This window comes from Globicephala melas, chromosome 15 (assembly GCF_963455315.2).
Source record: "Globicephala melas chromosome 15, mGloMel1.2, whole genome shotgun sequence".
NCBI lineage: Eukaryota > Metazoa > Chordata > Mammalia > Artiodactyla > Delphinidae > Globicephala > Globicephala melas.
The window spans coordinates 41,482,643-41,496,902 of record NC_083328.1 but is presented as its reverse complement, the minus strand read 5'-3'; the positions used below and the strand labels follow the sequence as shown (position 1 = coordinate 41,496,902).

The window sequence follows — 14,260 nt, the reverse complement described above, 5'->3', positions numbered from 1 at the left end:
GTAGATGTCAATGATCAGCACCACAGGCATCAAGTTTGCTCTCATGCTAATAACTCATAAAGATGTCTGTGTCATTACCACACTATAATTGATGAAAGTGATTGCATCATAAAATGACTTTTTCTTAAAAGCAACACATAAAAAGCACTTTGATTCATATGTTAGTAAGTAAAGCCTTAAAAAGTCTCTGCTTGTGGTCCATCACAGATAAGTATCAGAACATTTTCTAAATGAGGCAGTGATGTACTGCAATTGGAAACACACCTATAAGATAACCAAATTAGAAAACTGTTTTCTTAGTTCTCAGTCTGAAGATAAAATAGGCCCGAACTTTTGTTTTGACACACAAAAAGTGAACAGACAATAATAACCAAACTTGACTTGTCTCCCTCAAACTATCTTAAAAGGTATTATATGCTGCCCCATTTTTAATATGTTAAGCAGGGATTTCTTTTTTCTCTATCAGAATGCTATTAACACAGTAGATTGGCAGTAATGACATAAATAGAGACCTAATTAAATCAAAGTTTCATAAGGCCAGTAAAAATGACAAAACAAGCCAAGAAAAGATAAAGAAGGCAATTAAGAAAATACAATTTACATCTCTCTGTTCTATATCTACTCCTTTGAACTTAACAGATATTTAATTTTTAACCCCAAGAGATTTAAACAGGCACACTCTACAAATTCCAAGAGAAAATACCTTTAGAAAGAGATGAGGGGTGATTTACAAAATAGACAAAGTAAACAGAGATTTATTAAATAATAAACCTTAAGCAAAAATTCTTTGTTCCTGTGGCTACAAATGTTTTCTTATGCTCTTTGAGATCAGTTATAAACATGCAACAGGCATTGTACCTGATTTCCTCACTATGGGATCATTTCAGAGCCACAACTCCAAAAGACAGAGCACTTTCTCAAGGAAATATAAGAGTATTATTCAATTCATTTTACTGAAGCAAAAAAGTGCTAACTGCTTCAGAACTTCATATAGAACATCAGGGAAAGTATCTTCAAGAGTCCAATGCAGGGTGACCTCCCTGGTGATCCAGTGGTTGAGAATCTGTCTTGCAATACAGGGGATGCTGGTTTGATCCCTGGTGGGCTACTATGATCCCATATGCCGCAGGGCAACTAAGCCTGAGCACCACAACTACTGAGCCCTCGCACTCTGAAGCCCGCATGCCACAGCTAGAGAGAAGCCCACTCACCGCAATGAAGAGCCGTGTGCTGCAAAAAAAAAATTAAAAAAAAGAAGTCCAATGCAGATTGTTCTCAATGCATATGAAACAACTGAACTGTAGCTACTCTTCCAAATTAATGATGCAAATAAACACTATACAATGTATTTGAAATTTTACAAGTTACTATGATAAATTGATAATCGACACAAACTGTAACTCTGCATGACCTAGGACCGTGGGTTTGCACCTACAACTGTCTTTGCTCTCCTTCTTTGCCTTTTATTTATATATACAGTACTCGGTTATTATACATCCAATCCACCTCCTGAACACTGGAGAGCAGGGACTCTCAACCCAGAGGGCTCCCCAGTTCTACTTCCTCCTTTATCTGCATTTAAACAAAGGGTTATACTATGTTTAAAAGGTGTTTTTTTTTTTTTTTAAAGTTTGGGAAACATTGCACAGATGAATCTCTCCAAGACTTTCCAGCTAAAAATGCCTGATGAAGCAGTAGAACATGTGTCCTCATGTACATCTATTTCTCTGACCATCAGTCTTTCACGTCTTATTCCCTATTTCTTCTCTGAATCAGGTCCCATGGGCCTCTTCTATCTCCACAATACAGGAGGGCTTGCACTGCATCCTTTCTCTTGGGTGCAGACTCAGGTCCCTGTTCCCTTCTTCCCACATGGCCTAGATTCCTCACAGTCAGAGCTGCTGCTTCAGAGGCCCAACGACTCACGCCTCAGTAGCATCTGCTGGCCTAGAGCCTCTCTAAGGACAATCCTCTCATCTCCCAATCAGGAACTTGCTCTGTCCTGTACTGCTTCACAGCACTGGATTTGCTGCTGTCCACCTAAATTTAGGAGGCCTTTCCTACTCACTTCCTTACTCTGCACAGGTGATTCATTTCAGCTCAACTAATGAAATCTGCTGACGGTAATCTGGGGTCGTGGGAAGAGGAGTTGGAGGTCCTGGCATGTCTGGGATCTCTCCATACTCACAATGTGCCCCAGTTTTCATTGTTTCCTTCTTTTCTCCTGTATTCTCACTTACATTCCTTCAGTTTTCCCTCGTCACATCACCACTTGCCTGAAAGTGCCACTATTACCTTTTTCATAAGCTTCCTTTTTTCACTGGTCTTTGAAATTGTACAGTAATTCTGTTACAGAGCTGAATTGACATTGAAGATCAGCTGGCCTGGCCTCTGCACATTACAGTTGAAGGATGGCTACAGAGAGTTAAATAAACTAATGTGACTCTCAGATAAATATGAGAGATTCATAGTCTTTTTGTTTTTCCCTCTCCTATTTTTTTTCCAGTATATGGGCTTCCTCTTAAATGTGGAACTTTTACCAAAAGATATGGAGGAATATTTATTTATTCAACTAGGACATATTAACAGGCAAAAAAATGGGGTTTGCTACAGACTTTGTCTTCAGGAGCCAGAAGGTCATGCTCTGCCCACAGTGGCTGTCACAGTGCTTAGCAGGAATTGTATGAGAGCTCAAAAGATTTGTTCTCTTCAAATTTTATGCCCTATAGGCACATGTAACCTGATGACTGAATTTTCAACAAGATCACATCTTTAAATAATGACATTATGTCTTCAAAATGCCTCTGCTATCAAACACAAATGCTCCTGGGTGGTTTGCCATGGGTCCAATCACACACGTTCATCCTCACATAGTTGTTTACGGTCCATAAGAGAAAACAAGAATATGGAAGAATTACTTTTCAGTCAGTGCTTACTGAGCACTTACTATGTGCCACTGAGAGCACGGAAATAGTAAGAAAAGGAGCTCACGGTGAGGTGGGGAAACAGACACGCAACAATGACAGTACCGTGAAGGAGGTGCTTATGTAGATCATATGACATAGACCTACGGCAGCATAGAGGGAGCGAGGTCTCCTCTATGTCCTCCGAGTCGAAGGACATAGGACAGAATGTGGCGCATTCAAGGAATTACAAACCATTCAGCACGTGTGTAGCAGAGTGCAGACGCGCATGTGTGGGAGATAAAGGTGTGGAGGCATGGTGCGAAGACATGCGGTGGGAGAGAGAGGGGAAGAGATGGAGGTGTGGAGGAGGGGAGGGGAGATGGCAGGAGGAAGACTGGGATAGGGGAGCAGGGGAGACAGGAGCGAGGGGTGGGGATGGAGGGAGAGGGTGGAAGGGGACAGGGTGGGGAGAGAAAATGTACACATCCGTAGCTGTGTGAGAGGGACAGAGAACAGAACTTGTGTGTGGTCAGAAGGCTGAAGCTGTGGGTAGTTGGCAGGCAGAGATCAGCGCCTGGGCTTTGTCCCGAGAAGGCTGTGCACTCAAGGATTTCAGGCAGAGGGGAGACATGACCAGATGATGACCCGCTCCCGGCCAGGGACCCTCCCTGAGCCCTGACATGCCAGCCCCAAGCCCAGCACTTGAATGCAGGAGGCCAAAGCAGATGCTGGCAATGCTCCACACGTGGCCATGGGACCTTTCTCAGTGCTCCTAAGTTCCAGTACCCGTCTCTGTGCTTAAGGCCCCTCAGAGCCTGGGGAGGCTGCTCTGCCTACAGGAGCACACGGTTAATGAGCTCCCCACACCTGGGCCCGTCCCCCAGCAGTCCTCATCAGTGATGCTCAGGAGCCCGGCTATGCATCTCCCAAATGCTCTGAACCATTTGGTGGAGTTCCCCTGCGGAATTAAGCTCCAGGTGCCCACTGTGGTAGTTGACTTAATACCCCCATTCCGGCCACTTGTCCTTCCCTGTCTCAGCTCCCCACTTGCCTCCCGGCATCCTTGCACTTCCCAAATAAGCCACTTACATCCGAACCCTTGTCTCAGGGTCAGCTTCAGAGAAAAGCCAACCTGAGACAAGAGCAAAGGGCACCTGAGGAAAACTGCTCTAAGGACCAGCTGGGCCCTTCCACTAAAGCTGCCAAGGTGGGGAGTGCGAGGAGGGAGGGGAAACAGAGGTGAAGTGGGCGGGGTGGGGAGAGGCGGTGAGGGGGCAAGAAGAGGGAGAGAGGGGCACCCTCTTCACAGCACCGGTGATTCTCCTATTTATATTTGTGAACTGAATTTATTCACCCTCTTTATCCATCTGACAAGTAGCAATATGGCCACAAAACTGTATTTACAAAACTACATGATATATCACTATCCTTATAAAGCCCTGAAAATTATTATAGGACCCCAAATAAAGTAGTATAATTCATAAAATCAGTTGAAATGGCTTTTCAAGAAGTTTTTCAGCCCATTTTAAAAGATTTTAACATTCTACAATTAAGTGGGCCTCGTCTTACAAAGAGGGAGAAATTCACTTAATATAATTTGGGCAAAATCCCCACTTCTCTCACAATGCTTCACCTTGTTTCACTTTCTGGACTTCCACCAGTTAGAAGTTCATTCGCACTAACTATACTCTAGTCAAGGGAAAACGCCCCGGGCATTCTGGGGTGTGTGGCAAATACAGCACGTAGGTGCTGACCAGAATACCTCTCTCCTAAGACTGCCGTGAGGTGAAGATGTGACACGGGAGTGGGGCGGGATTAAGGGAGACAAGTGGCTCTGGTATTCCTAAGGCCACAACTGGCCGTGGCACAAAGGAAGAGGCAGGAAGAAACACGACGACCCCCACTGCTTGGACACTCCACTCACTGCACAGCTTGCTGAGCTGGTGGTGTCACGGGCATCACTGGCTGGTTCACAGCCAATGTACAGTTTTCCACAGAACACGTATGTTTCCCAACTGCAGCTACATGACCTGCCCTTTTATGCCATCAGCAGATTTTTAAAAAGGCATTCCTTCTCCAAAATTCAAAAAGGAATATCTGTGTCATTTTTAAATGATATTTATGAATAAAGCTTTACAGAGTCCTAGAAATACAGTTTATCATTCTTTTCTTGAAAATGGTCCCCTATGCTGATATTCTTTAGTAGCTCGTGAGACAAGTTTTTTTTTTTAACACATCATACTATACACAACAAATGCTCTCAATATTAAAATATTTACAAAGGATGATACTTCCTTTCAAATTCCTCCCTCTCACATTTGGTTATAATGAGAAATCAATAATTAAGTAAAGCATCAATATGAAAATAAGAGGAAAACTTCTATTATTTCCTTTATTCCACTGGGAAGAAGAAACTCCCTGCTTTGTCCACCACTTTTATTTTCTCTTTGAACTCTCTGAAAAGAAAAGAGGTTTACAATGTTGATAACAATTGCTTTTTGAGCCTTAAGCATTCTACTTGAACACTAGGAGGAAAAACCTGGAGTGCTGTAGCTAAGACTCACTATTGCTTGAGCACATCTAGCCTCCAGATCTTGGTTTCTAAATACCCCTACCCACCCAAAGGAACCACAGCTCCTCAGATAAGAGGCTAATTCCAAGTCTGAGGCAGGGAAGTATAAGGTAAACCTGGAACATCTTGTCAAAAGGACACAGGAGCCAACTCGAAGAGACTCTCACTGGCAAAATTTGGGAGAATGTAAGCAACAAAAGAATAATTACAGTAATTGATAATATAATGACTAAATAAAGATTCACAAGCCCAGAGTGACATTTAGACAGAGAGAGGGAGAAAAAGAAGGAAAGAAAGCTCTTCTTCATAGAAGAATGCCAGCTAACAAATGTAAAAGATGAGATCAAATTAGAAAATCACCATTTCACAACCTCCACTATAACTGATTCAGGCATCATTAATGGATTCTAAAACCGCTAGGCAAAAGGCTGTTGAGGAACAAGGTATTCCCAAGATGTCAAGCCACCACTCCACAGATTATTTACTAATTTACAAAGGGAAAAAAGGTACCTTACAATAGAGAGACCTAGAGGTCACCATGTTAACAAAGCCATCAAACTCAGCCTGGCTCAAACAAGACCACCTGACATCATGGCTCATGAGCCTCCTGACGGGATGCAGTAGACTGTATAACCTCAGCTGTGACTATTTAAATTTAATTAACTAAATTTAACACAAAAACTCAGTCCTCAGTGTCACAAGCTACATGTTAAGTGCTCAGTAGCCATGTACGGCTAGTGGCTACTGTATTAGACAGCATCAGTACCGAGACAGAAGGTTCCCATCACCACAAAGTTCTACTGGGCAGTGCTAGTCTAGACCAAATTTCCAGTTTACAGGAAACACAGCGGATGCTACACAAGTTAAAATAACCAGTCAAATTCAGAATGTAAGTCATTCTACAAGCAACTGGCCTGGCTTCTTCAAAAAGCCAGTATCATTTAAAAAAAAAACAAAACAAAGAAGACTGGTAGGAAACCAAATTAGATTAAAAGACTAAAAAAGACACAATAACAAATGTAATGTGTACCCTAGTTGGCTCCTGGTCTGGAAAAACAGACTTTTGAAGGGAACTGTGGAAACTGAAGTATTGGCTGAATATTAAATAATATTATGGAATCATTAGTGATTTTCTTAGGTGTGATAATGGTATGATTATGGAGGAGACTGTTCTTGTTCTTAAGGGATCCACACGCAAGTATTTAGGGGAGAAATGTCATGGGTTCTGCTGCATACTTTCAATGGCTCAGGAAAAAACATACATACACAGACACAGGCAAAGCAAATACAGCAAAATATTTACAACTGTTGCATCTAGTTAGATCATGAGCTGTCTTAGTCCATTTAGGCTGCTGTAATAAAACTGCACTGGCTGGGTGCCTTATAAACAACTGATACATATTGCTCACAGTTGTGGAGGCTGGAAGTCCTCCACAAGATGTCAGCACGGCTGCCTTCTGGTGACAGACCCCTCCTGGTTCAGAGCTACCACCTTCTCACTGTGTCCTCACCTGGTGGAAGGGGCCAGGAGTGCCCTGGAGCCTCTGTTACAAGGCACTAATCCTGCTCATGAGAGCCCCACCCTCGTGATTTAAGCACCTCTCAAAGGCCCCATCCACTAATAACATCACTTTTGGAGGTTAGGATTTCAACATATGAATTTGGGCAGGGAGACACAAACATTCAGACCACAGCATGAATGTTCATTATAATAATTCTTTTCCTGTGTACCTAAATAATTCTTTTCCTGTGTACTAGGGGAAAACTGTGAGAGGAAAAAAAAGAAAGGGAAGTGCTGAAGCCAACTTCTCTGGTAACCAGTATGCAGGTGGGTTAAGTTGGGCAAAAGCCCTGAGCAGCACAAATGGTGAGAAACAAGGCCTAGCCCTCCATGCTTGACACAGTTTGTAAAGCAGAAGGTTGCCAGGCAGCCTAAGGGAGTGGGAGCCAGGGTCGGAGAGGGCAGGGAAGGCGTGGCTGTTCTGGCTCGCAGAGTCGATGGGCGTGAGGGTGAAGTCCTTGGGCCAGTTCTTCCCCCCAGTCTCCCCCTGACACCCGGCCTGCCCAGAACAGTGGGGCTCAGGCCACAGAAAAAGAACCTCTGAAGAAGGAAGCAGGCTCCACAGGGAACCTGATGTTGCTCAAATTCAGTCCTGAGGCCAAGAGATCCCATGTGCCAGGCGCCAGGTCAGGTGTGGCCAGAGGCCGTGCCCGTTTAACTACCTGTGTAGAGTAACAAAGTATAGATGTTCCAGTAATTCCTCAACTAAAGCAGAAATCTGAGAAAATGCAATCTCCAGTTTTCTGATCAAAATCTGGTCACATGGTAATTAATTCCCAGAGAAAACCGACAGTTAACCTACGGGTGAACAACTGAACATCAGTGACTGCCACGGACCAGAAACTTACTACTCACTAGTCCCAATCTTAGCTAAAAAGGACAAAAGAAAACAGTACAAAATGAGATGTCACCTTCAGTTCTTGCAGTTTCTCTGAATTTGTGGTAAAGTGTCCAACGTGAGCCTGGACCCGCTCAAACCGCTTTAAATATTCTTGGTTTCGAGTACGAGCCTTCTTTTCTGATTCACATATTTCCTTCAGGTATTTCTTTAGTTTTAAATACTTCAGCTTAACTCTAGAAGAATAAAAGCAGATTTTTAAACGATGGAGTTAGACTTGAACAACTCTAAGGAGGAGAATTTAACAAAATTGTTAATGAGACAATGTATTCTAAGATATTTTACCCAAACGCTGCAGCCTAAAGGATAGGATGCATGTGCATTTTTAGAGAGGAAATTAATGCAGCATCACTGAGGTATCACCTCTAGGCATAACTCTCCTGAGAAATGGATACCAGACCACATTACACCACTCACACATACAGATTTATATGGATTTCTTTCTCAAAATTAAGTGTGGTGTCAAGAGCCGTGCCTAGGTGGCCCTTTTCAGATGAACAGCCCAATGGCATTCTTTTATGTGACAATTTCAAAACTACCTGCTCATACAGAAATAGAATCAAACTATGCACCACAATCCACAAACATTAAGAAATTTTGAAATTTAAAATGCCCCAAAAGTTCTCATTTAGGTACTTAAAAATTTTTTTAGAAACTGCAATAACATACTGTATTATGAAAGTATTTTATAACAATATATGGATTGTCACGCTACTCAAATTGTGAAGAAACCTTTGGAGACTCTCATCCAAAATGCAGTATCAAAAGACACAGCGGGCGGCTAGAACTGTGCAGCCCCTCTCCCCTCATTACCAACACTGCTCCTCTCAGCTCTTTCTTCTTCACAAGTATTTAAGTCATAAGAGCACCTGGTATGTAGCCTTTCCACTGCTGGCTCAATTACTTATTCAACATTCTCTCATCAAGCGAAAATAAGTTGCCAACTATAAAAATGTTCACCCTCAAAAACAGATTTGCAGGGACGCTGGAGATGTTAAAAATTAAACAACAACAGACCTTAAACTCCCACCTCTAAGCCAATAATTTTCAAGAAACTCTTTATCGTGCTAATAATTCTGTGCTTTGATCTTGGTTGGCTGTCCCCATTTTTCCTTCCGAACAAAAAACTCAGGACTGGGTGTACTGCTGTCCATGCCTGCCGTTTTTAACACAAGTGACGGTAACAGAGGTGGAACCCGACATAATTTCCCACATAGGCACTTGGGGAGGCTGCTGGCTGCGACCAGAGTCCACCTGGAGTAGGTTCAATAGGAACCACGCCTTCTCCACCCAAAGTCTAGCTTCACTCCCGCCCTCACGTTAACCCTCGAAGCTGACCACATCAAGTCATCCAGCCCTCCATGCAGTCATTCATACAGTCAGCACTCTGCATACAAAAGCCATGCAGCTTGGGACAACAGGGAAACAAAACTTAGATACACACAATATAGTGTGATGGCTGCTATGAGCACAACTGCAAGGGACTCTTAAAGACTGGGCAATGTGACCTAGCTAAAGGGGCCCAGGAGGCCTTCCCAGTGGAAATTAATTTTCAGCTGAGACATGAAGGATGAATTAACAGTTAACCCAAAACTGGGGAAAGCAAGAGTGAGATGAGGGGAAAACATTCCGGCAGAGGAAACAGCATGTTGGAAAGCTCAGAGGCAATAAATAAGAGTAACAGTGAAACTGACAAAAAATGGTCATAAACGATAAATTATTGACGCTTACTCTGGGTCAGACCCTGCTTTAAGGCTCTATTAAGTTCTCATAACTATCTCCATCCCCATTTGACAGATGAAGAAACAGAGGCACAGAATACTGAAGTTACTGTCCCATGGTTGCCTGGCTAAGTGCTGGCAAGGCTGAGACTAAACAGAGGCACCTGGCAAGAAAGTCTACCTGCTTCACTATACAAGACCTTGTCACGTTCCAGAAACCGAGGATTCAGTCCATGAAGAATTTTAGGGAGAGGCTGGCAAGAGATAGTAATGATGAAAACTAAACAGGGGCAGACAATAGAAGCTCTGGTATACCACCGCACCACCTCACCTCCTCCTGGCCTAGCTTTTCTTCCTGCAGCCACGGCTGCAGCAACCTGGCAGCACCTGCATCCGCCGCCCATGGTATCTTGCTTTCCCGGGGCTGCTTTTCTGAATTTGCAGCAGGGAAAGCCTGGAGGTGCGGAGGAGTTAACACCTCCTGAGATGGCCCTGACCAACGGGGGTCAGGAACCGAAAGGTAAAGAGCCCCCCTCTTCCTTCCCTTGAATGGACACTTGGGAGGAGCAGAGAGATGGAGCTGCAGGTGCCCACAGCAGTTACCAGCTCCTACTCCATTCTTCCCAGCCCTTTATGTGACCACTTCCTAAAATAAACGACCACCTACACACTAACACTTGTCTCAGACTCTGCCTTCTGGGGGAATCAGGTTGAGGCAGCCATGTTAGATGGTTTGGATTTTATCCTATGGGCAAAGAAAGCATATTTTTAGCAAACCATACCCTCTGTCTTCCAGGAAACAAGAGGCTGAGAGAGGGGAACAAATTCAGCCAGCCGAAGCTTGGTGAAGATTCCCACTGGTCTCTCATCTCACCCGGCCTACCACCATTATGCTGGGAAGCCACCTGGGAACAGGCTGTAGGAAGAGTCTATGCCCTGTCTTCTGTCCCTGTAGTCAGGGGCTAGAAAAATGGCAACTGCCACGATCCTCTCAGACTTAGGGCCTACTTCTCAGGCCACAGCACCCACAACACTGCTATTCCTTCCACTGTCTTGCTGACTCTCCCTGTCTCTTTTGGAGCCGCTAGAAACACATGGCTGTCTACTCTGGTAGCTTTGGAAGTATGGACACTAACCAAAGTGCAAGAATAATTTTGGAGATGAGGAAAAATGCACCTGATGGGTGCTTTGGTTTTAAAGTATTCTTGGTTTCTCTCTCTTCTGGATGAGATGTCTTCATTTCTCACTCGTACTGTGAAGTGGATACGTCACAAACTTAACTCTATCACAGCCAGAGAACTTTCCTATGAATAATATTGGAGGTTACACCATATATTTGGCTTAAGGATAAAGTTCAGTTTCCTTAAAATATAATTAAAATATTAAGAGTTTGCTCTTAATGTTAGAGTAAGTAACCTAAAAAGGATAATATGTATATTATCCACTGCTCAGAATAATTTTAACGGTCATTGTCATACACCCATGAACAAATGAGACACCACGTAACCCTGCCTACAACAGTTTGTTGAAAGGTCAGCTGTAATAATTATGACTCAATCATTCACAGATTCAATGTGTTTAAATTGTGACCAAAAAGATAAGTAAGACTATAATGTGTCTTATTCTTAAGCTTTTTAAGCAAAAGGTTCCTGAAATAACACCAATATCAAATAATGAAAATACAATAATTTTTATCTTATACTTCCATCAAATTTATTCTTACACTTAATAGTGATTGTATTAAATTGCAGTGTTTACTTGAAACGATTACACGTTAGAAATAAGGAACGGCAACAGGACTACAACTATGGTATTTGTAACATATATTGATATTAGGGTTAAATTTTGATTAATTTAGGCAAATTGGTTTTAAAACTTTGTCATATCTTACCTGCATGTATCAGATTGATTATATTCATAGAGTTTCCCTTCCAGGTCCAATCTCTTCTTTTCACTATAATACAGAAAGAATGTATTTTATGAATAAATTACACTGATCGGTAACAGGCAGGCAGATTTAGAACACGATCTGTGAGAATGCTTCTCTGGTCTCTCTAAGAAGCAGAAAACGCCAGCTGCATTTGAAACTCAAGACACAAAAGTACTTAGCAGTCACTAGGGAAGTCTAAAAGGCAAAAAGGACACCAATATGAAGCAAAAAGAACAAGATTCTCAAAGTAAATGGGGAAATGTAGTGAGAAAAGGCTGGGAAGCAGGTTCATTCATTCAGCAAGAGTTATTTATTGAGTGCAGTGGTGAGCCAGGCTCTGCTCTAGGTGAAGACTGACCTGGTAAATGAGCCAACCAAGGTCCCTGCCCTCAGGCAGTGACATTCAAGGGGGAAGGGCAGACAATAAACAAGATAAATATGCAAAATACAACATGGCCAGCATCTCTGAGAACAATGGGGGTTCCACACACAAGGCTTCCATAAATCCATCCTGGACTGAAGGCTGGGGGCTCGCTCTGCTCTCAACCAGACAGGCCTGGGCAGGGCCACGTGGCTGAGTTAGGAAGAGATCTCTGAGAAGCAGACTTGGCCTTACTCACATTTGGGGGAGACCAGGTCCCCTGACACCACTACTTGAAACTGAAGGCATTTTCTTTTATAACTTGATAACATCGCCATGATTTGTCACTGACTGCTAGTCCCCAGAGGTACCGCCAGTAGAGACAGCTTGTGATGTTCAGGTAAGTGCTGGCAGGAAGCTAGAGGACAGAGCTGACATGCCCACCTGCACACCCAGCCTGGGCAAGAAGCAGGCGAACCTGGACAGCAGAAGAGGTGGCAGCAGCCAAAACCAAGGGGCTAGAGGGTAAAACTGCTGAACAGCAAGCCATCCCAGTCTCAAAAAGAGCCCTTGGAGGTTTAACCACAGATGGCTCTGCTCAAAGACCACCAAAGTACAAGCTTCAACTGAAGTCAAACTGGTAATCTAAGTTGACATTAATTAACCAAGGCTGAATGAGAAATCACATAATGTCTAAGAGAAAAATGCTAAAAAACAAAACAAAACAAAACAAAAGACTGTGAATCAAAGGAGTCCAGAGGAGGATGGGCGCTCAGGCTGGCCTCCTGAGGGAAAGGGTCGAGCCCACGTCCACTTGGGAGCCCTTAATTATTAGCTTCTTCAGTCGATTTTCTCCTATAAAAAAAAACCCCAAAGTTACACTGTTAGCTATATTACAGGTTTAGTAAATTTTTCTGCTTATTGTAATCTAGAATGGAAACCACTATTTAACCAAAATTCTTTTAAAGGGACAATGGTGTCCAAAATCCAAACACCTAGTCTTTGCTTGGGGAACACAATCCATTCCTTGGTTGGGGTGTGCCTATGTTTAAACAAGAAAAAGATTACAGAATCACAAATTTTTAAATTAGTAGCTTCACACAGATCTTTACTTTCTCATTAAGAAGACTGGACTTGGAAGAGAAGTGAAGGAAACGTGGTATAACTGCTTCCCTGTTAGAAATATTTATTCCCCTTCTAAGGTTTCATGATCAATATGATAATGAAGAGTGATTGACTGGACAGTGTAAGCAATTTGCCATTAAATTATGGGGACAGAAAGACCCTTAAATGCAGTTGTGACCTTGCCCCTGATGTCATGATTCACTTCTGTGGTATTCCTGCCAAGAAAACATGATCACCGTCTGGTCATGAGGAACCATCAGACGGACCCAGCTTGAGGATCACCCTCTGGGATGAGAGCTTTATTCTATGAAACTGTCAGGAACACGAAAGACAGGGTAGGATGGAGGAATGGTTCCAGACTGGGATAGAATGGAGAGACATGGCAACACTGGTTCACAGGTGGGTCCTGGACCAGAAAAGAAAAAAGTGTTAGGACAGTTGGTGAACTGTGACTGGGGCCTGTGGATTGGTATATCAAAGTTAGTTTCCTGATTAGAAGGGTTATACAGTGATCATGTAAGGGACATCATATCTGCAATTCTCAAATGGTTCAAAGAAGTCTCATGCTTTCACATAGACAGGCAGAGAGACAAACAGAAAGGTAAAAAGAAATGAAATGTTAAGGAGTTGAGGAATCTGGTGAGGGGAATATTAGAGGTCTTTGTCCTATTCTTGCAACTTTTCTGTAAGCTTGAACTTTTTTCAAAATAATTTTAAAAATTTGCCCGTGACCTCGAACGAAAAAGGACCACCAGCTTTATGGGAATCCATCACCTCCCAAGCAGAAAGTTCTTTTCAATAATGAATGTAAAACTTCCGTGTTCCTGCTCTGTCTTCAGTACATACAGACATCCACTGGTCTTACTTCTCTACTGCGACCCTTCAAACACTGAAAAATCACAAACACCTCTTGGCCTTCTAATTCCAGGCAAAATGATGCTGATCTCATTAACTCTTCTTCACAGGCCCATTTTCTAAACACATCCAAGCTGCAGTGCCCCCGACACTGACTTTCATATCTATTTTAAATTCAAGACTTAAAATAAGATATTTACCCCAATAAAAAGCCAGAGAAAGGCTTGTTGGGAAGATCATCTTAGAACTGCTGCATCTTTTTTTTTTTTTTTTTGGTACGTGGGCCTCTCACTGTTGTGGCCTCTCCACACAGGTTCTGGACGTGCAGGCT

The 14,260-nt window shown here is 42.9% G+C and overlaps 1 protein-coding gene across 4 annotated transcripts in view; it reads right to left on the bottom strand.

Moving 5' to 3' along the window:
• The window catches only part of KIZ (kizuna centrosomal protein), a 113,697-nt gene that overhangs the window by 96,340 nt on the left and 3,097 nt on the right, over positions 1-14,260 (bottom strand). For 3 of the 4 annotated variants that reach the window (XR_009559056.2, XM_030872477.2, XM_030872479.2), the window contains exons 2-3: positions 11,550-11,612; positions 7,951-8,113 (exon numbers count right to left, since the gene is read on the bottom strand). Coding sequence is in view for 3 of the 4 variants with exons in the window: in XM_030872477.2 (XP_030728337.1) it covers positions 7,951-8,113; positions 11,550-11,612 (226 nt within the window). In the remaining variant the exon portion in view is untranslated. Of the gene's footprint in view, positions 1-7,950; positions 8,114-11,549; positions 11,613-14,260 lie in introns of those variants that run through there. The other variant, XM_060284962.2, reaches the window with a different exon arrangement.